At 40.3% G+C, this 27,933-nt stretch overlaps 1 protein-coding gene across 7 annotated transcripts in view; it reads right to left on the bottom strand.

Annotated features, from left to right (window-relative positions):
* Positions 1-27,933, bottom strand: part of esrrga (estrogen-related receptor gamma a) — a 160,407-nt gene that overhangs the window by 45,274 nt on the left and 87,200 nt on the right. For 4 of the 7 annotated variants that reach the window (XM_075463047.1, XM_075463085.1, XM_075463057.1 and 1 more), the window contains exons 2-4: positions 27,388-27,882; positions 17,409-17,567; positions 5,881-6,305 (exon numbers count right to left, since the gene is read on the bottom strand). In XM_075463047.1, coding sequence (XP_075319162.1) covers positions 5,881-6,305; positions 17,409-17,567; positions 27,388-27,443 — 640 coding nt within the window. In that variant the 5' untranslated portion in view covers positions 27,444-27,882. Of the gene's footprint in view, positions 1-5,880; positions 6,306-17,408; positions 17,568-27,383; positions 27,883-27,933 lie in introns of those variants that run through there. The other 3 variants (XM_075463065.1, XM_075463075.1, XM_075463104.1) reach the window with 2 other exon arrangements.

Raw genomic sequence — 27,933 nt, 5'->3', positions numbered from 1 at the left:
CTTACACCAAGTGCAGTTATGGATTTGTTGGAACAATTTAGAACGCACCCAACTTTTTTTTTCAACTTTGTTCAGGAGGGTTTATTTTCTGTAATAATAACCATCCTTGGATGTTAAACAAAAAGATGCTCTCTCCCTCCCATGCCCACATGACAACTACAGTACCCCAGCAAGCCAATACATCTCCCACAGAAACAGAGTAAACAGTGATTACTATTGACTGCTGCTGTGGAGAGGATGTTTTCCCATTACTGCACTGATTAAGGAGCTAGTTAGCTTGGGAAAAGGCTAAATGCTCAAACACTTCTTAATGGGTAACAAGACATCCATTAATTGGCCTTGTTGGTTAAAGTAAAGGCTAAACATGCTAAATGTTGAGGGAACTTAGATAGAATGGACGCTACTAATGGGACTAGTTAGCACACACCAGCCTTCACATGCTGATGATACAGGAGGAGCAGATTAATTCTGCAGCTAAGTGGGATACTTCCCTCGCAATAAGGCTACATGTGCTAATGACACAGAATCTGCATGGCTTAATGGGCAAGACCTTGTTATTTCAAAGAGACACACAAGCCCTGCTTGCCTGCAATACAGAGACACTTTTAGAGCTGGCAATATTGAGGCTAAATGCAGGATGTTAAATCATCACCAAAAGAATTACTGTTGACAAAAACCCATGCTTTGTGTGTCTGTGGAAACAAGCTTAAGAAGCAGTCATAACAATAGATTTTATCAATTGCTCACAGTGACACCTATGACAAAAATAACAATGTTCGTGAAACTTCAGTTCACAATAAATTGCTACAACAGCCTTAACTACAAGTGCAGAAGACTTTTATATGAGCATGCCTGTGAAAAAGTTGTTGGGTTGGCCAAAATTAGAGCTGCAAATTGTAAAGTGTGACGTGGAAATATGTAACCTATGTGTCAGCTGACTGTATACTCTGTTTGTTCAGACGTAGACATGAACCATTTGCTTCAGAGTGGGGGTATAGGTAGAAATTGGAGTAAAAGGCTTTACATCAGAATCTCATAGCTCTTGAGGGCTCCTGTGTCTAACGGGTGGGTCTGCATATGTGTGCATGTGTGAATGAGGGGGATATAGGAGGACCTCAAATCCCCCACAATCTCCTCTGAGATGTGTCCACCTTCTGCATGACAATTCACCACTACTATACAGACTGTGTAATATGAATGTTGCCGAGCTTTGGCTTGTCGTCCTCTTTTATGCTGTGTCTCATTTTGCCTTTTGCAGATCTAAACCTTCGTCTTCTTTCTAAGTTTAGTATCTTAGAATTCAATGATATACTTTAATGTGAGAGCAACAGAAAATATTATATCGGAAAGCAGGATACATCATGAAGTGACTTGATCCTGATCCAGATTTGACACTAACACATCCAATCCTTAGCTCAGGATACCATTGTAGATAAAAATATGTTTGTACTTATCTGAGCATCTAGATTAGACATACTATCTTTCAAAGAATTATTTTAGGCATATGAACAAATTGTTCTGTCCTTACTACTACCATACCAGCTACAACTTAGTTTGCTATTACCTTTTCCATATTCCTCTTTCCTGCTTTCATCCACCTTTCTTTTTCTGTCTTGTTTCCTCTTTCTTTCCATTTCATTGACGTATACCTCTGTCTTCCATCCTTTGCCCTTCTCCACCATCCCTTTTATCCCTCTTTCTCAATAAGGGAGTGATAGATGCAGGTTGTCAGGTGTCGCTGGACTGACGCCACAGAAACAGCAGCTGCCAGAGTCACTTCCTCCACAGTGCGACACACACACACATGCAGAAACATGCCAGTGGATTCATACCACTCATTCCTTCCTACATTCATGTGCCCAGTCCACCTTCTTCTTCCTCCTTTTATTCAATTTCTTATCTCCACTTATTGTCTATATGAACCTCTCCTTTCCTCCCCCTTTCTTCTCCTCTTCTACTCCATGCTCTCCTCCCTGTCCAGCTGGAGGTGTTTTTTTGGTGATTACCTGTGGTTTTATTGGCTAATGGGTTGAAACATACCAATATGTCTACCGTTGCCCATCTGAGACTGGCCCTGCTTTCCTGCCAGGACACACACGCCAACACATACACAACAAGACCATGTGCTCAGATGTGCACATAAACTCTGGTTCATTTACATTTGGATGAACACACGGACGCACAGCCCACACAGAGACACACACAGTGTGGATGAATTTAGCTGCGCGGGGTAGCCAAATATAATGTCATGATCCATTTGTTCCAGGGGATCCAAAGAGGTACTGTCTACATCTGAACAATCATTAACAGTAATATTATGGTAAGGGCTGGGTGATAAAACAGTCTCTTAGTTAGATCAAAATTAAATTTAGGATGATTTTGATGATAAACCTTTCTCGTTTTCAGTCAGTCCATTGATAGACCTAACGACCTGTCTCCCAGCACAACCAAATGCGACAAAACACAATGTGTCTGGCTATCACTTCAAAATACATGCCTATTATCGCAAAACACAGCTTAAGCTACCAGCAGCAAAGAGGACTGAATGATGTGGGGGAGAATGACTGGACTGCATAGGAGGCACCAAAGTAGGGATGAGACTGAGACTGAGACACTGAGAGTGTCAACTCACATTATCCTCCCAAATTGTTGAGGTAATTAATTAGTTTGTAATATTTTCCTATTCTAGATCGTAACATCCTCTATTCAACCCCTCTTTCTCTGTATTTTGCAAAGGGCCTACACACGGAATCATGCTGCATCGGCCCCTTTCCTTTATATGAACAGATACAGACACACACAAAAAAAAATATGTGGAAACATGGCCTGCTGTGTTATACCGTTTCTACCTAAACACTAACTTCTGTTGCAATATTTGAGTCTTTTAATTCATTTTTGTCTCAAGAAAGCACCAAGCGAAAAACAGGCAGAGAAAAGAAAGAGAATGTGTCATTGTGGACGCTCCAAATATGGCATTGGAGAAATATGAGGAAAATTTGAACAAGTATAACTGACTTAACTGCAGTCTCTAGAGTCAGCGCAACAGCCTGGAAGCTGATAGGGACATTAATATGAGTGAGACAGGAAATATGACAGCATTATGCTGCTTATGTAATGATGATAAAATTTCCCTTTGGGATAAATAAAGTATTTTCATTTAATTTAATTTTATGTGTAACATAAATATAAAATATACATCTGTACACATGCATATTGAAAGCCTGATTAAATTTGATATGAGATCTAGATTGATCAGTAAAGACAACAGTATTGTGACAAGTTTTCTTGTCAAATTTCCAGGTCCTACTTTCAACACAAACATTAACATATAACTGTTCCAAATAATGCAATCCATGAGCTGATTTTCTCATATAAGTAATAAGAAAGTGGCTGTCTTCCTAAACTTGCATTGTAAGTTGTTAGTGTGAATAGCTTTCGTCAAATAAGTTTTCATTTAAATTAATGAGCAGTGCATTCATTTTCCGTATGGCCTCCCATCCCATCATTTTTGCATCATCAACCTGATGAATTTAATCACAACCCTCTCCAACAATAATCCTGTGACAAGCATAGCCAAGGTCTTGACCCATAACCTTTAGCCATCCTTAAATGCAACATTTCCACAACATAAGGTTGAAGGATTACAAACAAAATTAAACTGGAAGCACTTAAGTGAAGGACTGAATGTACCTTTACAACTGTTCATGTTCAGACTCAAAAGAGGATCTGCCGTCACCACAATTAATACAGCTACTGTATTCGCTTTGCAACTGTGTCCCGACCTACTGTATGTAATCTTTAACAAGCCCTCTAAATGAAATGGCACAAGAGCAATGAAAGTTGAACTTATTTACAGAATCATTACAAGGTCATGTGTGTCACTGTCTATTCACAAAGGCCAGTGTCTATGACATGTCTTTGAATGTGCCCCAACAGGTTGAGCTTGTGTGTGTACACATTTCTTTCTGCCTTTATCTCTGCACATGTGTGCTCAAATCTGTGTGTCAGGATTGCACCCTGCTCTGATCTCATCCCATATTGAACACATACAGGTCATCGCTAGGTAGTGGTGGCCATCCAGTGAATATAAGACTTCCTCCTGCCCACATCTTCCTGTCTCTGGGGCTTTAAAGGGAAAGCTGCTTATCAGAGGCAAAAGAAAGCAAGTACAGATAGGTGGATGGATGGAAAAATAGATAGATGAATCCTGTCTGATATGACTGACTGACTCAGAGGATCGATAACAGCTGACTGGCTTGCAGGCTGACTGGTGACTTGGTTATTGCGGTGGCAGACTGAGTGACATGAGGACCATCTGGCTGACTGATGGGACCTAATGGTTATCTAAAAAACCTAGCACAAATCATAAAAGACTATTACCCAAACACAACCTCTTAAAAAAGATTTCTCACTTGTTGACCACCTCTCAAACTGCCATGGTGCTCCTAATTTAAAAATCCATACCTAAATTTGCTTCATGGACTTTTAGGTAATGGGTTTATAAAAATAAGCCCAGTGATATTATGCACGTTCATAATTATCAAGAATTTCATTAACTTCGCATGTCTGTGTAGCATCAGGCTGATATTGTAAAATCCTGTCAACACACATCTCCAGCCTTGTAGAAAAACCCACTGTGCTACCCTGTTTTACAAGATCTGCTCCCTCTTTGCATGAAATTACTTAGTGTACATTCTTATATTTATATAGAACTCTGAAATGAAAAGTAAAGGTCATCTTGACTCCATTGTTTGTGCAACAATTGTGAAATTATATACATTCCTCAATTTCCTCAGTTTCTAAGGTTGGCTTGCTGTCCGGCAAACTGGCTGTCAAACTGACCTTCATGGGGAAAATAAAGGATGTGATGGTGATCAAGTAGAGAGTCGAGTATTAAATTAATACTCTCAAAATCTGCAGAGCAAAGTCCAGATACCTGTGCACTTCCTGCACTAATGCTAGCCCCAACAAGACATATGCAAAGGATTACGGAGACTAATTCCTGGTGCTCCTCTCATCATGTGGATTATTGCTCTATCCCTTTCTCCATTTTACCCCCTTACATGAACTCTTGACCTGGAGACATGACCCCTGGCCTTACTGTGACACTATGTTATCTCCTAGAAAACAAGCTTATAGGAAACACTCTTCTAGCATAAGCAGCTAGATCTGGGAATGCAAACACTCCCAGGAAATTGTTTTTTTGCTGTCGATGAAGAAGAGGTCAAGGTTGTGGGTGAAAATGGGAGGTGGCATTTTGGAGTTGGTGCGTATGTGTGTACATGACCGAATGTCTGTACACGAGTGTGTCTATATACGTGCATGTATGGTGAAAAGAGAAATAGCGACGGAGAGAGGAAAAAATAGACTGTGTAGGTGTCCTGGTGGCTCACTTAGCAGACAAAGGGGGAGACGTACCATATAAAAATCTGGGTTTACAGATGGCCTGAGGCTTTCATCATATGTCCTGGATTTTGCTCAGGTGTAAGTGCACGAGTGAGAGAGTACATTTCAATGTGTCTGTAAGGTTCACATTATTTGGTGTGGGCAGGATTCGTACATGTTTGCACCATTTTAAAGAGGGAATTTACTTCAAAATGCAGAGGAATATGCTTACCTTTGACATCTCACATTGTATTCCCCGCAGTCACACTCTGATGACATCTTGCGGTATCTTTGACGACTTTTTAATTTTTTTGCAATAGCTTAATGAAGGCACATTTGTAAAAAATTTAACGAACGAAAAACTTCTGCTGACATCTTTAAGGTCTGCCTCTCAGTCTAATAGATCACAGATTATTGTACAGACAAACAATGAACAAGAGGGAGACAGACAAACACAGGGATAACTGTCGGCACAAAGACAAAATGGGAGCTAACCTTGAATGGTGCGTTTGAAGAAAGCCTTGCAGGCCTCACACGATGCCACTCCATAGTGGTACCCTGACGCAATGTCCCCGCACACCAGACACAACCTCTTGGGCATGGAATTCAACATGTACTCGCACTTAATTTGCGAATCTTCCCCAATAGTTGATGAACAGTCCTCGTAGCGCTTTGAACCAGGGCCACCTGCAGGTCCCAGAGGTCCTGCGTTGGAGCCATAAAGGCTTGGAGAGTCTAAGCCGTTAGGGTGGCCGTTCATTGTGGACGAATATGAGCCTGAGGCGTCACTGGAGCCACCGGGGGAGTGATGGTTTAGACTGTCAGTCAGGGAGGCAGGACTCGATGGCTCAGTCTTTATATAAGAGGACGGACAATTGGAATCAAGGTGGCGCTCCTTACTGGACATTCTGCAGAGAAGCCTGAGTGAGACAAGGGAAAATACAAGAAGATGAAGGAGAACACAAGCTGAAATATATATGTAATTTATATATAAAAAAGAGACACAACCAAGAGAGGGAAAAGTTACAAAAAGACAAATTTGAACATTCTGTTATAGCAATGATTAATCTGATATTATATTTCCTCCTTGGAGTGAGTTCTCTCACAAACTACAAATGGAAAGAGAAATGATTGACCATTATGTGCACAGAGAGAAAAAAAGAGACTTAAAAAAAAAAGATTGTTTCTCATGAGAGAAATCATGTGTGGGAGATCAGCAGAGAGGCATCTATGGTACCACATAGTCACACAAACATATTCACACCGAGGGGCCGAGGTCATCCGTCACTCTCCAGTCAATAGCAACTTGTTCAACATGAAGGTAATCAGTAAGCAGCCCCTCTGCTGCTCAGTCATCTCAAAGACAGCCCATACACAAAGACTCAGAATCATACGTGGTCACATTCAAGCACATTCATAGACACAGTTTTAGAAAACAGTAGAGGCCACACAATCCAAAAGCAGCCTATAATGTTTATCGGAAAAAAGGCAAAATGTCAAATCAGTGCCAGTTTATCACAGAAGTCGTCTCCTCATCTTTTGTTCTGCTTCTTCTTCTTTTCCCTCTCTCCTCTCCTGCTTATACTTCTTCCTCTCCCTGAGGAGGCTGACTGGTGTCTTGTTAATGGCAGTTGTAATTAACAGCTATCTTCTCTCTGTCCATATCTCTCCATCCCTCTCTTTGTCTACCTTACTATCTATCTGCCTGTCTCCCTATCACTTCCTATTCAGTGCCATCTCACTTTCTCTCTCTTCTTCTATCTCTTTCTCTTCCTCTTCGCATTACTACTCACTGTCCGTCTGACCCTGCCCTCCCTCCCTTCACTCTCTTTTCATTGTTGAAGGCAGAGAGCACAAAAGGGGTTTTTAATTAAGGCAGGATGCTGCTAAACGAGGGGCCTTTAAAGTCCAGTCGGCCTGTAAAAGATCCCGATCCTAGAGGGACCAATAAAACACACACGGTGCCTGGACAGAGAATGGAAAGCTGTTCAGGTGGGGGAACGAAAAAAGGATAGAGACTGGAAAACGGATGGGCAGATGGGGAAAAGCAAAACACAGACAAAATGTGAGAAAGCCAAGTTGCAGGAGCTGCAGTGACTGATGATATTCACGTGCCACATGGCAGTTTTAGACCTGATTGTTTGGTATTCAAATGAGCTTTAATGTGTTTGATGCACTTTTCTTTTTTTTTTTAAATAAATTTATGTGAGGTTTTTGATGTGGAACACTTTGGCCTTTTTCACTCTCTCATCATATATTTTATTTAATCTACGTCTTTATTCCCTTCCATTTCTGCAGGCCCCTCTAATTCTGTGAGTCCATTAACGGTGGCTTTGTGGTATTCACCAATGTCTATAAATCCATTTATCTGATACCAAGGTGGGCCTTTAGTTTTGAATAAGAGGAACATTGTGAGAAAGGTGTGGAAACAAATCAAGAGCAAGGAAATTGGTAAAAGGAAGTAAGAAAGTCAATAGAGGGATGAGGAGGAGAAAGAAACACATATAAAGCGTAGAAGAAGCAAGAAATAAGTGACTGTAAATGTGGGAGAGAATGATGAGAAGGAAAGAGATCACATGGGATTGTCTCTGTTCCTGCAGAAGGAATGAAAACAGTGGTGACAGATAAAGTGAGTAGACCCATTTAAGTTGATGATGTGATGGTGATGATTTAATCTCTCCTTTTTCAGTCTTTATGCTCTTTTGTGCCCCTCCTTTCGACCGTCAATCCCTCTGAGTACCATTAAGTAAAAGAGTTTAAGTGCCAAAAGATCTCTTTCCATTCTCCATCCCAGTCTCGTCTCCCTCTCTTTTACTCTATCATGTCTTTTTGCTCCTCTCTGGTCTCTTGCTCACTCTCACTCTGCTTATACATGAAAAATAATGGCAGTCGTAGGGGGAGGAATAAAAAGAATAAAAAAGAAGACAAGCGCGCAGAGGAGAGGAGTAGAGGAAAGAAGATTAAGAAATCACAGCCAGTGCGCTGTGCCGAGTGAGAGGTTGAATGCATTTATGTATGTATGTTATCAGTATAATTATGGTGCTGTGTAGCGAAGGCTCAATGCTGAAAGAGCAGTCTTATTGTGCCTGTCTGTTCTTCAGATGAGTGTGAAGAGAGAAGGAAGGGGCTTGGTCTTTGCTTTATCAATTCTTTATGTTTTCAGGTGCTTAGCAAAATTCATATAAAGTGAAATAGGATTTAATATTTTTCTTTTCATTTTTGTCTATTCACAAGGGTCTAAAGAATATGGACAGCGTAAAGAAGAGCACTAATCAGGCTTTGGTGTCTTTAGTGTTTTATTCAATTCTGAAAAAGAAAAGAGTTTAGAACGACTTTTTCATACCATCTTGTTTATCTTTATGCAATGTGGTGGAAGAGCTGCATGTTTATACAGTGATGTAATTAGTAACAGTTGTTGTGTTTTGAAAAGCACGGCCCGGTGTTGCACAGTTTCTTAAACTCTCACACTCAATCAACCAAACTTAATCAAGTGGAATAAAACATTCATAAAATGTATTTGTTTTAGAGTATGAAAACTGAAAATTGCTGTTCCAGATCGGCAACTTAATCCCTTTAAAATGTAAATCACAAAAAGCGAACCATGTTCCAGACAAACTACAACGTCTTTTTTTTGTATCTTTGTTTTGTCTGTTTGTTACTTATGTTCATCATAGTTTATGCAAACAAACAGTCAGGTCCTGCAAAATTACCCTACTTTTTGTCACTTGACATTTTTGGGTGGCTTATCATGGTGACTTTGCTGACCTTTTCAGCAAGACAACATATTTACATGTGTGGCTGTGTACGTACAGTGCTCAGGCAGATATTTATTTTCATTGACAGTGGTGTTACATCCCACAACTGCAATTTAGTCGCGTTTTATCCTGGTACTGTAGCCCAGAAGTGAAAAAAAACAAAAACTGTTGTATCTTTGTATTAAACGTAATACACCACCACTGCCCCATCCTACCAAGTCTTTGTAGCATGGAAAGGAAACACTCAAGAATTATTATATTTTTGTGTGGAAAGGCTCAAAAGTAGTATTTCAGAGAGTAATAAAAATTTTTGGTTCTGAGATTTGCAGTACCTCCTGCCCCCAGTGGGGTCATCAGTTTAGAAGACGCCCCCCTAAGGGTTGTAGGTTATGAACAAACCACCACCATAAGCAATTTTGCACAGTTCGTGACTACCATGCAGAACGGGACTTTTACATGTATATGACCGATTTAGGCACGGCCAACTTGAATGACAAGTGTGAGCTGTGACTATTACACAGTAGATACATACATTTTACTCAGGTTACTCAGATAATAATACTAATTATTTCATCAACTTCTTTAGATCTGGTTTACTAATCCATAGTAAATCAGAATTAATCTTGTACAAGATTAAGAATCAAGAATCTTTACTTATTCTTTACTTGAACAAACTGACGAAACTGACCATAGATATGGAGTTTTTGACACCGATTTCAAAGGGACAAAGTAACTTTTTAGTGCCTGCAGACATCCAATATTTAGCTGTTCTATTTGACTATTTCTTTCCTGAGGAAGAGCACAGACACACACACACACAAAAATATGTACTAGAAAGATTACCACCTTTACTTGTCTACATTTCCAAGTCGGTCCCTGTCATTTTCTCTATCTCTCACTTCTTGAGGGAACGCACCATGACTCCTGACAGCTGGCCAGGACAAACGTACAATCATCATATTAAAGCAATGAGTCTGCCTCACTGTGGGTCTCTGTGCAGTTTTCTGTGCGCTCCTTCAGTCTGTGTGCACTCACAATCTTTTATTATATACAATCTTTGTACAACTGCCTCGCTAGATGGCAGCCATAAACACAAACTGATCCTCAAATAACTCCAAACTGCTTTTACCCACTCCTGTCAGAGAATAGAGGAGAGGTTTACAGCATACGCTTCTCATTGCCTCTCTCTCTCTCTCTGAAGTTTTATATATATATATATTAGACAGTTTTGACTACATCCTGATGAACTTCAGTGCCAGCTGGTGTAACAGAATGAAGTACCTTTATACCAAAACCATATATTTTAAAAGCAAATTCTTTGGGGAAAAAAGGCTCTAAAATGGGGCGAGAAGAATAACAGCAAAGGACATGAAAAACAGAAAGGAGGCAGAAGTGATGGCAATAGAGACAGAAAGGGTAGAAGTGCTGACAATGTAGCCACCACGGGTTGGCTAATACCTTTCCATCACACCAAGCATTGTGCTCTCAATGCTGATAAGAACACACAGTCCAATAAGCAAAAAGAAAAAAAGAAAGAGAGAGAAATCCTTACACAATTCTATCTAGATGGTTCTGGTGGTGCTTTGGGAGGGAGAGAAAGTGAAGGAAGCATGGAAGACACAGAAGAAAATACATTGAATTAAAGAATGAGGGGAAAGGAGAAATATACATTTATATTTCCATAATCAAATGAACAGAATGATTTCATCAATAGCACTAAATTGCTTTTTGGCCCTGACACTCCTCCGTTTGTTTTCTTTTTTTCCTCTATTTCTCTCTCAATTTGAAGCACTCTCCTATCTGTGGAGGGTTAGTTTGATACACCAATGAGTGAGCATAAAAACACATGTAAGCTCTCGTTGTTTAGCGGCTCACATCAGTTCAGAAAAAGCAGGCTGCCCCTGTCGCTGTAAAACAATTACAACAAGAGCACACTCTGTTTTCTGGTGACTGAATTAGCAGTCACCAATAGCACATGAGTGCACAGCAAATTATGCTGTGTGTTATTTATTATAATTTCTGGGTAAATGATTTCAGACGTGTTGGTGGCTGTCTGGTTTAAAGGCAGTTGAAATGGAGCCTGCGTATTTCTATGAGGAGCTGGTGTGGGTTCATGTGTGTGGTTGGGTTAAGCTCCACAGCGTCACAGAGAGTTGATGATTATAGTTGTTTTCAGACAGAAAATGAATAATAAAAAAATCAAAAAACTCCAACTGCGCCAGTCAATCTAAACCACTCTCCCACCTGCTGGGCTCTCCCTCACCTTCTCTTCTCGGCTCTCTTAGGGTCTCAATCCCTCACAATCTTCATTTCTACCTCTCACATACAAACATCCTCTATCATTGCTTCTCTCTCTTGCTGGTGCATCCACACCCCTTCACACACACCACCTTACACCTTACATAAACACAGACCCTCATGCACACACACACACACACACACACACACACACACACACACACACACACACACCAGGGAGCAGATCAATTGTTACAGTGTTAGTCGGGCAGGAAACCTGTAATTCACTTCATTGGCTGCAGAATAAACCCCTGATTACATACAATCAATGTGATAATGGCTAAAACAAATTCTGCCCAATGGGCTGTGGGGCTGTAAAGACTAGAGGAGAGGAAATGTGTGTGTTTGTGTCTATATTCCTGTGTATGTGAGTGTTTAGGCACTATAAGTGCTTCCCCAGTAGGTATGAATCTTCAAGCGACCGACAGATTCACCAACCACAAACAATTCACTAACAGACACATGCAGTTACACTTATGTTACACTTAGCCAGGCTGCTGAGGGTGTTATGATGCATCATGTCGTTTATATGGTTTGCGCTCACCCACACACAAAAGATTTGACAGTGGAAGGCTGTGCGTGCAGGGCGGTCTCACAACAGTATTGATTAAAAATGTTGTGCTTTTCAGACTAAAAACCATTGGGGAACATTATGTTACATCTGGTGATACTAATAGTTATCAATTGTCTTCAATCGTCACAGTAATGTATGAAAAATTAATTTTTTAGGAGCCATCCCCTCTTCTCTGTATTTCTTGTCTATTCCTTTCTAAGTACTGCGTGGCCTTTGTGAACCATAATTTAGATTTCAAAGTCCAGCTGTGCTGCTGCAGTTATTTAAGTGAAAACAAATGAAAAAGGGGAGTATGTTCAAGGCTAAAATGTAAGGCATCCTGTGAGTGCGTGTGTGTGCGTATGTGAGTGTGTGTGTCAGATGGGAATCTTGATGATTTAGGTCATTTTCTTGTGGAGCAGTAGCTGATAAGTGTGTTGCAGCCAGGCACTATCTTTGTCACCATGTCTCTCTTTCCTTACCTCTCTTTCTCTCTTTCTGCCTCCTTTATCTGCTGTGTGTCATTGTATTTGTAAGGTTGGTGTTCTGCTGTAAGAACAGTGCTTCAAATCTCAAACAGCTCAACTCCATCCAGAGCGCAGCATTATCACCAAACACAAACCATCTGATATTTACATTATGAATATCATTCTTGAAATGAACAAATGCAAAAATGAATGCAGACAAGAGCTGTTTAGGATTTGAGCAGAGTAAATTGCATAGCATGTACTTGTAGTGACCTCCAGCCTTTTACTGGAAACGCTGAAGAGTGAAAATCAATGAAATTACTTCATGCATCCTCTTGGTTGGTAAACAGTTATGGAAGACAGTCAATGTGGACAACAGCAAATCCTCCAAGAATACCTATCATATTTTTTATAAATGATACACACGTAAAAGAAAAAAATGTGCAACTACACAAAATACAAATTGATTTAGCTGATTCACCAGATATTGGTGGGAAATGTTTGAGTGGACAGGGTATATAACAGGACCCTTTATAAAAGAAAGGTCATTCATCAAGGTTGCTTTTCCTCTCTCTTTCTGTGTGTGTTGTGAGTGTGCGTTTCAATTAACAGCGTTATTGCTTAGCATTAGCACTACTGACACTTGCCGTCATCGCTGACACACATGCATTGTAATACACACAGAAACACAAGCATGCTTACACACAACAGTTTTGTCTACAGTGAGGTGTACAGTCCTCCTTCTCCTTCTTTCAAACAGAGACACAGACATGGGCGAGGTGCCACGTTGAATGAAACTATGGAGAAGTAAAATAAAACAGAGTTCAAAAACAAAATACCCCCCATCGGATTAAAAGCACATTTTATTAAGCAGATGGTAAAAGAGGATTTCCACCTCAGTAAATATGACAGGGCTTTCAAATGTGACACAGGGGGAAGAGTTAGAGAGAGGGGAGGGAAAGAGGAGGGAGAGACAAGGAGGGAATAGGAAAAAGAGCAGAAAGGATTAACTGGTCAAGTTAAACTGTGCTGGATCTGAGGGAATGAGGGGGAAAAGTGGAATACAAGACGGAAAAGAAATGTGTGAAAAGAGTGTGGAGGAGAAAGGGAAAGACGACACAAGTGAGTAGAGCGTTAAAGCTGCATTCTTTAAGCAGATCAGATTTGGGGAAATTGGGCTGTCAGTACAGGATTGTGACAATTTATACCTATCCATCACAGAGAGAGGGTAGCAGAGGCAGTGTATGTACAATAATACACAGCAGCCGTGAAAATGGATTCCTTATTCTACATAATGCATCTAAAAACAGGTAGATCACATTTGACATAATATACATGTTACTCGTATATATGTATATATAAACATATATATATATATATATATATATATATATATATATATATATATATATATGTATATACAGTATATATACATATATATATTATATACTTAGCCTGACATAAACGCATTTCACGTTTGCACATATTAACTCTCCCACAAGCTGCTGTTGACACTTGTCTCCGCAGCCTCCTCGCCTGATCTTCCTTCTCTTCCCCACATGCCTCCCTCCCCCTCCTCCTCCCCCTCCCATCCCCTCACTGCTGGCTGATGCACCTTACAGCCTTGCTCCTGGACCATCTGTTAGGGAATCTAATTCACATCCAGTCATAATCAGGTTTGCTGAAGTGCCCACTGTCCCTGTCCATCTCTGTTTCACTGCCTGGTTTCTTTGCTGTCTTTGTCATATTCAGTCTTTGACCATCAGCTGTAACTTTTTCCATTTTCCCTCTAACAATGCTCAGGTCAGTCCGCCTCAATTAAATTCTGTGTACTTCGACACATCTACAGCATCTTCCCATTCATATCCTGCATTGCAAGTGGCTGTAAAATATCATCATACAAACATAGAATAATTGTGTAATATTGTCTTTGCTGTGTTACCTATTCTTTAACAGTTATATAAACTTTCTTTTGAAGTTTCCCCAAATGATTATTAAAATGTATCTATTTACAAGAATCCAAATGTTTCTTTAGTATCTTGATGGTTCACTTTTCAAAAAAATATGTGCTGCATTTACATTAAATCTAAACTGTGAATGTCTTTATGTGAGTTTATGTGCGTGTTCCTCCATGATTGAGAATAAGGGGATCTGAGGTGAAGGGGGTGGAAGTTAATGAGAGGTGAGTGTCTGAAACCCTCTCCCTGTTTCTCTCTCGCTCTCTCTCCCTGCTCCTGCAGTAATCCTCTTCTATAAATCTGCAATCCAATCAGCGTTGTCCACACTGACACACACACATACGCACAAACACGTACACACGAGCTGTTGGGAGGCCCATCTGTGTGTTAAGGCAATCTGCTTTATCATTATGATTACATTGGGCTCAGTTTACAACAAAGTCTGTGAGTGTGTGTGTGTGTTTATTCATGCGCACCCTAGCTGCTTGACATTAATCACATTCCCATCATTTGATGGCCTAAATAAAAACACAAGGAATAATACTGTAGCTGTCCAGTGAAAACTGCAGATTTCCAGGAGCACATCCAGGACTTCCTCATTGTTCAGAAAAGTCTGGATTTTAGAAAAGGCTCTGCAAAAACAAAGCAAATATGTATTTTAATGTTTTCTACAAAAAGTTACAGGTTTTTGGTGGGTCCTAATTCAAGTAAGAGTCTACCATAACTTGCATTTTATTTCTGAGTGATGATAATAACTTGGACTATACTGTTTGATAACAAATTAAACTGAATATATTTCCCTGTTTGCGTGTGTATGTGTGTGTGTGTGTGTGTGTGTATGAGAAAGAGAGAGTGAGTATATAATCGTGACCAAATCCCATCAACGCAGTTGGAGGTCAGATATCCTGCGGAAGTGCTCATGTGATCTTATACCACAGATGTGTGTACAAAACTGGGCTCCTTCTACCGTGTGTATGTGTCAGATAGAGAGAGAGAGAGAGAGAAAAATGCATGCTTTTGTTATGATTAACAACATTACACAAGTCTGAATCAAAGGCTAAAATCCGAAGTTGTGAACTTCACCAGATATTATTACAGTTATCACCATGTAGGCTTGGCGTAGCTTTGGCAGTGGTACTCACAATTACAACCTCAACTGCCGATTAGTTTGGTCCAAAATTTGAGCAAATGCAAGGGACAAAGAGTGCAGTGTATGTCTATCTGCGTGTCTGTTCGTGTGTGTGTTGATGTAGTGTGTGACCTCAAGCCATGGCGTGACTCCCTTGCTCTGGGCAAACCTTTACACCTCTCATCACTGCTGCCTGCCAAAAGATCCACACACGCTAACACACACTAACATTGTGGTACAAATGCGTGTTGGTGATTGGCTGAAGGTCTATGTGAGAGTGGCTTGCCAGACTTCTAATTGGCTTGACCTAGGCTAACCCTGAAATCCTATTGGGCAAAGATTGCCTTGTCTATGTCACACAAAGGAACACAAACATACAGACAACTTAAAGATATGTGAGCTTGTAAAAACCTGACAATGCGCTCTTAAGTAATGTTCTGATAAGCTGTCCAACAATACCACAACAATAACAAATTAAATTATTGTTTTCTTAAAGGTAAAAAGTCAGATCATACAGCATAATTTTGTTTACTCCAAGAACAAAAAATCCAGAGAGTAAAGTATAATCTCTGTAAGAAGTGTAGAGGCATGATAAGAAATAATGCAATATAGCATTTAAAAAAATATATAAGAATTTTGCAATCCGGCCACATGTGTCTATTGTTTATCCCAAAACATTTTTTTCATCAAAAGACTGATGAAATAAGGTGTAGAGAATGAGGAAGAATATGAGGAGAGAATGTGGGCCTGTTATCCATGCATCACACCCCCGTGTTTTAACATGAAACAAGCAGCTTATTTACTGTTACAGTTCTAAAAACGGACCACGGTAAGGCTCAGTAAAACCTGCCCCACAAACCAAGAACCGGTTCCACTTTACTGTGACAGTTCACTTTGGTTGTTGAAGCTATTCGTGCTGTGACTTTATAGTACATGCAGATGGCATGGGGATAACAGCAGTGCTAAAAGGAATTCCCTGCAACCCAATCATACACAGCCTCTGCACTGTCAGGCATTTGCATTACTAAGGGGTCCTTCAGCCAAAAGTTAAATAAAAATTTCTTGAGATATACTGTGACATATGAAGATAGCGCTACAGGTAAAGAAAAAAAAAACTTGGCTTTCCAGGCTAATGAACCGAAATGTTTGACCTTGTAGGGTGAGTATATTTATGGCAAAAATAGCTCTCGTACACACACACAGACATGCACAAACAACTGTAAATGGTAGGATCCTCTAAAAGAAAACATTTTTCTTTTCGTTAGCCGAAACAAGTTTCAGCAGTATATGATTTACATTGACATCTCTTTCTGTGAAGATATTTTTTTCACCATATTTAGAATGAAAATTGTCAAATAACTTTTAAAACTGTCATCGATGATAAAAGACAACTGATATGGTGTTTAATAATTGGGGAACTTTGTATGAATTATAAGAATCCATAGAGGTTGAGACAACAACACATTAAAAACTGAGAGAAAATTCTGACAGTTAAAACTGTTGCCTCAGGCACAATTTGACACACACACACACACACAAATAGTCTATTTAAAAAGCTCATCTAATGAAATGTGTTGACTAAAAAAATGTGAAATGCTATTACCGGAGGAAAAAAACAGATTAAAGATATTTAACATGTGACATGAGAAAATGAAAAGCAAAAAATATTACGTCTACATTAGAATCGGGAAAAAAGTTACCTCTCTCAGCAATATTTCTAATTCACACTGACCAGCAAAACACAGGCTTCTGATCTTTCAGTGTGCTATTCTTTAACTCTAATCTAAGCTTTAAGACCATGTTGTAAAAAAGAACACAATAATTGATTCAACGTCCTTTTCCTCTTTTGCAACTCTCTCTTACCTGGGGTTGTAGAGGGCATGTGCGTCTCTCATGTGGTTGGCCTCTAGTGGATCGTAGCTCTGGTGCATCCTCCAGGCGCCAGCGCCACATTTACTGTAAGCTGACTTGGAGTTTTCTTCACTGCTGCTGTTCACCAATGGCCCCTTCGATAAGTTCATTCTGTATGCCAGGGTCAAGTGAGAAAAGAGAGGATGGCAGTGAAAATGCAGCCAATGAAAGGCAGAAAAATATCAGTTGGGAAAGGGAAGCTTTCCTACGTTTCCTTTGAGGTCTGATTAAGTATCAAACAGTTTGCTGCAGTTAATAGACCATAAGAATTTGCTTTTAAAACTCAATTCAAGTGAACATTAATAAACTACAGCAAAAAAAAAACACCAAGATCTCTGCAAAGTCGAGCCAGATTTGTTCAATATGAGAAATGTTCACTTTTTCACTTAAGCTACAGACAGGGATAAAAATGAAACATATTAAGATAAACAGTGGATGACAAATGGATGAAAATTGGCAACGTTGATGAAATGTATTCAATGTACACATCGGGCAGACAATGACGTCACGGTTTGCTGTTTTTTTCAAATTTGTTTGCCCTCAGTACATGTAAGAAAATAGCTATTGTTCAAGTGTGTAACTGCTTAGCTCAGTTTGGACAGAGAGGCATGTACACCAGGTTAGAAAAATATAAATGGTTCAAATAAACACAGTACGACACAAGACTGACACAAAGGCTGACATGCTGAGCACAGCCAACAGGCAAAAGGGCAGACAGCCTTCAGACAGACGCACAGAGGACAGGTTGTAATTTTAAACCAGTAAAGCTTTCGTCTTGGAATGAGTTAACACACTCCTATAGAGTACATCTGCCTGCGCGCATCTGCAACATCATGTGGATGCGTCAGGATGCTAATTGAAGCAGAGTCCAGCTGTGTTTAACGTCAGAGGACTTTTACTAGTTTTAGCCTCGAAAAAGGCTTTCAGAATGAGGGAGTAAAATAGTAAAGGCACCAGAGGAGGGACTGCCATCCGTCAATCAAACCCGACCGTGACGTCGGGGGGAAGAACTGTTTCTGAGGTGATAAGGTCACCGTAGGCAACAGAATCAAAATCATCCGTCGCTAAAAAATAAATTAATTATATGACACGGTGTGATTGAAAAAAGACAGTCTCAGCAGTTAATGACAAGAAAGAGGAGAGAGACGAGAGAAGGCAGGGCTGGTGATGAAATTGTCTGCGTGCTCTACACTTAAAAATATCGGGGGAGAATAGAGCGAGCTTAGTTTGACCATTGTGTATAATTTTTTTGCTGTGTAGATACACTGAAATAATTATAACTATTCTAAAACACAGCAAAAAGTAGGGAGATCCTTAATAAAAAATATTGAATTATCAAAATTTCCTAACCAATTCTACAAATTGATACCGACATTGACGTTAACTTCTCATGCCAAATTTAGCAAAGTATAGTATTTTGGTTGTTACTTGTTAACTGACTACGCTTTTTTGCTTAATTTGCTCTGGCACGACCATTGTTTTTCCTATCATTACCCATTTCACATGTGCTTGTTTCCTCCGATAGAATGTATCAGTAAACAGAGCAAGATGTTGGCATGTGTCACAAACTGATAGACACCTGTTTACAATTCAAACAACCACCATGCAGACTTTAATGTGTGCCTAATCGTGAGATGCTGTCCCAATGTGGCCTCTTGTTTTAGTGAGGCTAGGTAGACAGACAGGTAGGCAGACCAATGACTTGTCTGACAGCCATCCTCCATCCACCCACAGAGCTGGGTTGGTGCAGGGAGAGGTAGAGGGCTAGGGTGTGTAATATGTAGGTTTTAGTTCCACTCTGGTGAATAGGAGGAATCAATATCTTTCTGCTGCTGCTGCTTCAGACACTTATTGGCTTTGGTTGTGGTGTCACAATGCTATATAGACAGGCAACACTTAATACTGCTGTTTTTTTCCCCCCGGTTTTACACCATACTAACGTACATCCAGTACCAAGTGCACATGACCGTGTTGGTCTGAATTCCCCTTTCCTCTTTACAAATCATATATCCGCCGTTAAATTAACTCTATGATCTTCCAACATACCAGAATAAGTGTGGAGAGGAATAAAAAAATAAAAAAAACACGAATCCTGACATGAAAAAGAAAACAAAGCTCCGAGAAGACAATTGCAATATTTTAGCTACATGGAAAAAAAGCTTTGTCTGCCACTTGCATTAACCTGGGCACTAAAACTATTGCGGATTACTAAGAGAGATTCTGTTTTAATGCTTCATAACTTATGGCAAAGTAATCTGAGATTTCTCAGGTTTTTGATCATTCTGAAGGATTAAAATTAGGCTAAAAGGCATCTTAGCATGAGCAGACAGTCATTTAAATCTGGCATTACCTGTAATTCTTTACAATACATGTGTAGAACATGTGTGGAGTAGAAAATTAAATCTTACACAGTAATTATTTGATTTGAATAGATTAACATTAAATACTTATGTACTTATAAAAAGGGAGAGAAATAAAGAGGGTTTTAACCTATGAGATGATACCTAACCTATTCAGCCAGTACTTGTAACCGGCAGATGCGCACACGCTGTGGATGTGTTGAAATGTGTGTGCGTAAAAGTAGGGAGATTGTGAGTGTCTTTCTGATGCTCAGTGACTCGCTCATGTGTTGCTGGCCCATCTGTGAACAGAATGACCACGAAACAATGTGTGTGTGTGTGTGTGTGTGTGTGAGAGAGAGAGAGTGGGTGTGTGCGTGAGTGTGTGTGTGTGCGCCTCTGTGACACGGTGATGCAGTGATTGATGAGACAGTTGCCATTCTTGCTAATGCAAAACGCACCTATCCCTGAAGGGAGCAAATGCCACAACGCACACACATACGCACACAGAGCTGCAACTGCCCTACCTAATTACCTTTCTAGTCAGGGCAGTGTGATGTGTTACAGTCACACGTACAATGTGTATCCCTAAATATGCATAAACGAGCCCAAAACGCAGTTGCAGAGTTGAGGTATACCCATTAAACGTCGATGAACACCTGATCAAAAAAGCTAGGTGAAAAAGCTGCTTGCACGATAAAGGAGCAAGCAGATCCAGTCTATCTCCTCTCTTTAAGGAGAGTAATAATCATTTCTTGCCTTTTAAGAAAAAATTTGGCCCTTTTTTTTTATTACTAATCTCCTTGAGAATTGTTGAGATATGACTGCTGACTTACTCCATTCTTCACACATAAAGCATTCCTTCTTCCTGATAACAAAAGTTCATATAATTGCCTAAAAAGTCTGCAGTGTGAATGAATGGTGACATATTAGTGAATGCTAACGAAAAAAAACCTCTGACACAAATGTTTCAACATTAATGCGAAATGCCTTTCTGAGCATATTAAAATGACCAGATTATCACAAATGGGGGGTGGATGAGCACTTCCATATACCAATGTGTGGGAGTACGCTGCTCTGCGCGTGACTACATGTGCATCAGGACAGGTGGGGTTGGATGCAGGCCTGTGTGTGTCAGAGGATGAGGATGTGTGTGCACGTTAGCGTTAGCGACGGGAGCTGTTAGCGGGGCAGGCGGCAGATGGGCTGTCGGCCTTAATAGGGACTGAGCGGGTGCAGAAAGGTGACAGCTTCACGAGGGAGGGGCCTGTGGAGAGGAAGAGAAGGAGAGAGAAAGTGTGTGTGTGTGTGTGTGTGTGTGTGTGTGTGTGTGTGTGTGTGTGTGTGTGTGTGTGGCGGGGGGCTGAATGGTGAAGGAAGACAGAGATAAAGGGAAAATGAATTATCAGCGGAGGTGAAGAAAAGAGTGGATCAGCTGCGCAAAGGAATGCACATCCTGGGGGCAAAAACTGTTTGTATTAGTCTATTATTTCAATAATGCTTTAATAATTTATTTGATATACGTATGCATTTGTATAAATATTTTGACAAACAAAAGGGTTTAACCATTACTGTTTAAAGTTGGTGGTGTTTTAAATATCAAATATGTGTTGTTTGTCCTGTACATTTAAGAAAAGAAGTATGAGAAGAAAAATATGCAATTTGTCTAGAGGAGCTGCTGTTGGCTTCTGATAATGAACAACAAAGCTGACAGGTTTGGAATCAATTAACCGGTGAAAGCTGTGAAAATGTAACATTTGTGTTAATTTGTTAATATTCATGTTAGAAAAAAAATGAATTCAGTGAAACACTTAAAATTCAAAACAATCATTTGAGAAATTTTATTCAAGATTCATCAATATTTTAGAAACTTCAGTGTGCTGCAAGATGCACAATATTGTACATGAGCCGCACTGTGTACGTGTACCGATGCGCTCGCTGACATGCGCAGTTCCGTTCCACAGCTGAAACTCTGGGGCATTAAGTGAGACGGACCAGCAGGCAGGAATGTTGTTGAGATCATTTATCCAAACAAAATCAAAGAATAGAAAGACAAAAAAAGACAAGTTGTTTTGTCTTCTAAACATACTCGTCTGTCGTGTATTCCCTACTACAACAAAGAGTTGTTAATATAAATACACCTACATTTGTACATTTCTTAAAATGGATGTTATAGAGATGTTCCCCAATTCATTTTCATGAATAGAATTTAGATTGTTTATTAAAACAAATTGTAACAAATAACTTACTTATTTGTTTTAAGGTTGAAGGTAAGCAGGAATTTTTTAGACCCCTTCTTTTTGGTATTTTCTCACAGCAGTGAAACTCCTGCTGTACCTCGAAAGACTTAGTTAGGTGTTACCGGCCCATAATTGTTCTTTTCAGAGGAAATCCGTTCTTCAGTAGCAGAACAATTGACTGTATAACTAGAGTGGAAGTGAATATATCGGTGTAAAGAAAAAACTATTTACATAGTGTTCGATCAACTTGGTAAATAGCACCATGGATGATAGTGAATGTAAAGAAAGCGACCGAAAGAGAAAAAGGAGAGAAAGGCAGACCAAAAAAAACTAAAGAGAGAGGTGTGGTGGTAGGCTGGCCTGTCATTCTCTCCCCATCAGGCACACACATGAAGCATGATGGGAGGATGAGAGGAGGAATATTTCACTGTCAGCCGGAAGGCGGCATGGTCATCCATTTCTTTCTTTCTCCCTTAGCAGCTATACTTTCCCGTTCTACTGTATCATTCCTCTTTTTGTCTTTTTGAACCCTCTTTCATTGTGTCGATACAATGACAATTTAATCATACTCTTGGCTTGGGCATGTAGAGGGAGAAAACTACCCAACCAACCAATCTATAGCGCTCTCCCCGTGGACAGCGCAACAGAAAAAGTGCAAAAGACAGACGGGACGTTTGAGCCTGCATTGTTCTCTCTATCCTCTCCGATCTCATGCAGACAACTTGCATACACATGGCGCTTCTCCATCTAAATCTGTTCTATTGTGGCCCAGTCTTTGCTGTCTCCTTCAATTAGCAGTGAGAAGCAGCATTAGAAGCCCTGAGGACAACAGGATGGGGTCACACACACACATACAAACACCACACTCCTAATCTAAGGTGCAGCTTGATAGTTTATCGAGGACAACTGCTGATAATCTACATAAAATCTAAATGAATGAAAGTCATGCTTCACTGTTGCAAGTCTTGTAATAATACCCCATGCTTTGGGGAATGAAAGATTAAATCTGTCCAGCGGTAAATCTTCACCTCTGTGGTCAAAAAGAGAATTTGTAACAGTAGGCTTGAATGCAGCTGTATGATAAGTAATTCTTAGAGGAAGCATAACTGATTTGATAGATTGATAATAGCAATAATAATTGAATGCACATTTTGATGTACGGATGACGGAGATGTATGGGTGATGGAACACGGGGAACGAGCAGATGAGCACCGCGGAGAAATAGATGGGGGGAAGGAGAAGAGATGAGCGGCATTGCCTCTCACCATATATCACTCTCTCTCTTCTTTCAATCAGCGTTTTGGCATTCAATCACACACACGCGAACACACACACACTCACAGCTTCACGGCCAGTGTGGTGTAATGGCTAATTGCAGCGAGTGAGTGTGTGTGTCACAGCTGGTAAAGTCTCTCTTACTGCTCTTTCAACACATAAAGGCCTGCACTGACCCGTGACATACTCTCACACACTCAGAGCACTGATAGATCGAACATAAATCAGAGAAATTCACATCTTCAAGGTTCATCTCATTTTCCTCACTGATCTTTGTGTGGCTGTGTATATAAATGTGTGTTTTTTCTGACTTCATCCATGCAGGATGGCCGCGCATGTGTACATGTTTGGCCAGTTTCTAGCTTGAAACAATGTGCTTTCTGCTTCGTGTGTGTTTCCGTGCATGTGTGTGCGGTCATGCATACGTGTGTGTCTGGTGGACCTACTGAGTGCGGGTGTCAGACAAAAAGCAAAGCCCCTCCCTTACTTCCCTTCCTTCGCACCTCTCGCTCTGTGCGCCTCGCATTGCATCTCTCTCTTTACGGGACAAAATTACCACTGGAATGCCCGGACCCTTCACATGAGAGAGAGGCCCGCCATCAGCACGAGTGCGTGTCTTTGTGTGCGTGTGTGCGTGTGTGCGTGTGTGTGTAGACTTATACAATGCAAAAACTGACAGACAATGAATTCCATTGGGACAGACAGACAGGCACACAAGGAGACACACAAAAAGAAGAACAACACTTCCTCATACAGGCCATCAATAGGTCAAACACACAAAATGTGGGCAGGCAGGCACGAACCCATGCATGACAACAAACAGATGCAAATACGTGGACGCACGCTCACACCCTCACGAGCGCACACGCACACCCAGCAAATCACAGCGGCACATATTGACATGCTTTGACAGATGAATTAAGTAAATGATTTTATAAGGAGATTAAAAGGATTTTAATTTACGCAATCTCTCTTTGGTCGCCCCCACCCCCCCCCCCACCCGCCCGTGCCTCCCTCCAGCCAGCTTTACCTCTCTGTCTCTACTCTCCCTCATGGCGTGAAAAAAATGCAAAAAAAGTGCAGACGCCAGTGACGAAAAGAAAAAGGCCGTAAAAGCCGGTTTATTAAAACTATGCTATACTTTCATTTCATTTTTATTAATTCCACGTTTATCTTTTCTCCTCATATTAAAAAAATTACAAACATGAAAACCACATTGAGAAATTGTCTTTAACACTTCTTGACAAGTGAACTGTAAGGAGACTGAATGGCCTTCAAATGTGATTTTTTTTTTTGGAGCAGATTTTGAAAAAAATAATCTGATTGTTATGGAATACTTATGGCTAAGTTTTTTTTTCTCAAAAAAAATGTTTCAAGATTCAGCAAAGAAAAGGCACGGATTGCATGCTTAAAAGTAAGCAAGAAATAAGATATCCAACTTCGTCAAAAATCGATTCAAATTGTGTTTAAACATTGTTGTGACTAAATCTTTTTTTTTCTTTGTCATGTAATGTAAAATGTTCATGAAGAGTTTTTTTTGATAGTCATTCTATTGAGTCCAATCTCAAACAGGTACTAAACAATCTTTCACTTTGACTTAGAAAAAAAAATTAACATTTGATTTTTAGAAACACAAATTATTTGCATTGAATACCCATGAAATGTTTTTTAAAAAGTAGAAACATCATGTATAAAACAATTCGACAGAAACCCCTTATGCTCCATTATGTTTCTCTTCAAAATCGCTCTGCAAACCTTTTGCTGAATAATCTGCACGACCGCTGTGTCTCACCTCATGTCCGTCTCCCTCACACCCACTGACAAAAAACACCAAATTCACAAAAGTCACTGTCGGAAATATATTTTAATGAGATGCAAATGGTATGTGTATGGTGGCATGAGAGGAATGCAATTATGTTAACAGCTTAAGCGGTACTTGTTGTTATTATTATCGGTATGTGATCATCATTATCCCTAATATTTTAATTAGTATAGGAAAGCAGTGCCTCAAAGCAAAGAAGGCAAAGCCTGAGCAGAGAAATGAGAATAGTGTACAGATGGATCGATGGATGGATGAAGGAGCGGAGAGACGGGTGACTGGACCAGAGAGCTCTCTAGAAAAAAAAAAATGTGAGTGATACAATGTATATGCACTCACTAAAACACACAGAGGTGAAGCAGACACTTTCCACTGCCGACTGTCTGAGAGGATGTGTTTTTGCCCTTTATTACTAAACACACCTCTCATGCTTTTCACACATACATGGAAAATATTTTGGTGAGAAAAACCTGTCCTGTCTTATTCAAAATTAAAAGACAGAGTTTTAAACTCGAGCTGGAAAAGATTCTTTGAAAAAGAATGACACAGTTTTACTGTTGAAAGACCAACACAGACTGCTCAGACACAGTGTCCAGGGCTGTATCCCTGTAGTCGGAAGCATACTAAATTCACACTTTGCTCAGGACATTCAGCCGTTTGGTTTACAAAAGGGAGTCAATATGTCTTCTTGTTTCTGATAAAAAAAATATATATATTATCATATTCAAATAATCATTCAAAAAGCTTTCATGTCTTTTGAGAACCTAACTCTTCAGTAACTTGCAAATTACTTTTATTTGTTGACGGCAAAATCTTTACAGAAACAGCCTCTAAATTTTGTTTTAAATGGATTATCTCAACATAAAGACAGTCAACTTCAGTGATAAAGTAGAGGTGTAATTTCTGTATCTACCCTTTTCTGTTAAATGTCCCTCCCTGTTCGACATGCTGTGTAGGTAAGAGGATCTAAAAGACACGCGCAGACAGAAAGACGAGGCAGGTTCACAGCATGCATAAAACTGTCCGTTTTCTTAAAAAATATTTAGGAGATCATGTTTTGGAAACATCAGTATGTCATCCTTATCAGCTTTTGGATTGACTTTGTCCTTCCACTTCTTTACTTTTGACTCTGTACCACAAAGATACTTGAACTGTGGCTTTGATCTGGTGCTAGTCATTGGAATTTATTTACTTTATTTACCACCAGGAACTAAATTAATTTGTAGCAAAATTTCATTTATGTTTGATTTAAAATCCTGGCTTTAATTATGAGCAATGCAAATTTGGAACCGTCTATGCCATGAATGAAATACCAACGTGCAGAAAGAGTGCTGTCCACTCGATGAGCCGCACATGTCACTTAAAAAAATGTTTTAGGTTTTAAACAAACAGAACGGCTGTTATTACACCTACTATACCTCATTTTTTATTTCCATAAAAATGTGTGGAAGAATGCACACCAGCTGCTGTGTGCTGTGCCAATCAGTTAATCAGTATTTTGAACAGTCCTTCACGTACACCTAAAAGAGCAAAGTGTTGGTGAAAGGAGCAGCTCAGCAGCACTTGCTTGTTTGTGTATGTGTGTGTGTCTATGAGTGTGACTGTCTCTAATTCCTGTGCGGGGCCACACGCTGAGCTGCCCGTCTGAAATTCTACCTCCTCTGGCATTTAAGAGTGGAGCGCTCCCCCTTTCCTCCTATGGGTCCTTCTCCTCTCGTCTCCCCACGTTATTCCTGTAACCTCAATGCTCCGCTACCTCGCAGATTCTCTGCTTGGATGATCATGCACTTAAACCGCATGTGCTCAAGCATAAACCCATGCACATGCAGACATACACATCCTAACTGAGTTGATGTTTTGTCCAAAGAACATTCTCATTCTCAAAGTTAAAACAATGTCTGGAAAACAGAGAAAGTGAAGGAAAAACTGTGTCTGTGCACGTGTCTGTGTGTGCACAGGTGTGTGTGTGTCTCACTTTTCAGGTTGAGGGGCAGAAATTGCGCTCCCCTACCTAAAGAGTAAGAGCTGCTGTCCGGATACTGCAGCCACACACAGACACACACTCCAACATGCACACACTCAGGCAGTGAACGCGTGCTACCTGACAGCAGAAACAACCTTGACATGGTGCCGGCCACCTCCGCAGCATACCAGCACACGTTCACCCACGCACACAAGTCACTCATAGTGGAACACAATGACAATGACAAGTTGAATGATGAATAAAAAGATAAGATCAAAGGGTAAAATTTACCTACTCTTGCTCAGAGTGCATTAAAAAACACTCGGATAAGGGGTGTCCTACCGAATCCATCGGCGATACCAGGTCATTGTCATGTCAGCCTCCTCCGTAAAAACAGCGAAAAATATTGAAAAAATATTTCAGAATCAAAGTTTTATATGTTTCCTCTTTCTCCTCCTCTTCTTTCTCAGGTCTTCCTCTCTCTCAGTCCTTCCTTCCACTTGGAGGGAGCAATACAATTACCAGGCTCTGCGCTGCCTGCACTGATCAGCTCTGCGTGTGTGTGTTGATGTGAGGAAGCGTGCGAGTTCAGTGTGTATGTGAGAGCCAGCGAGAAGGGGCTGCAGACACACACAGCCAGCCAGCCGGGCAGTTGGGACAGAAAGCTGTGCTGCTGTCCTAATCAACGACTTAAAGCCCCGGTAGATGCTTATGAATATTAAGCAGGATTTTGCATATGCAGTCCCTCAGGTCCCGGCTCTACTGTGATTGGTGGATACTTGACCAATGGCTGCAAGGATGGGCGGAGAAAGGGGTGGGGAAAAAGAGGGAGAGTTAGAGA

Source organism: Odontesthes bonariensis, chromosome 1 (genome assembly GCF_027942865.1).
Source record: "Odontesthes bonariensis isolate fOdoBon6 chromosome 1, fOdoBon6.hap1, whole genome shotgun sequence".
Classification (NCBI taxonomy): domain Eukaryota; kingdom Metazoa; phylum Chordata; class Actinopteri; order Atheriniformes; family Atherinopsidae; genus Odontesthes; species Odontesthes bonariensis.
The sequence above is the reverse complement of the archived record's forward strand: the minus strand, read 5'-3'. Positions and strand labels throughout refer to the sequence as shown.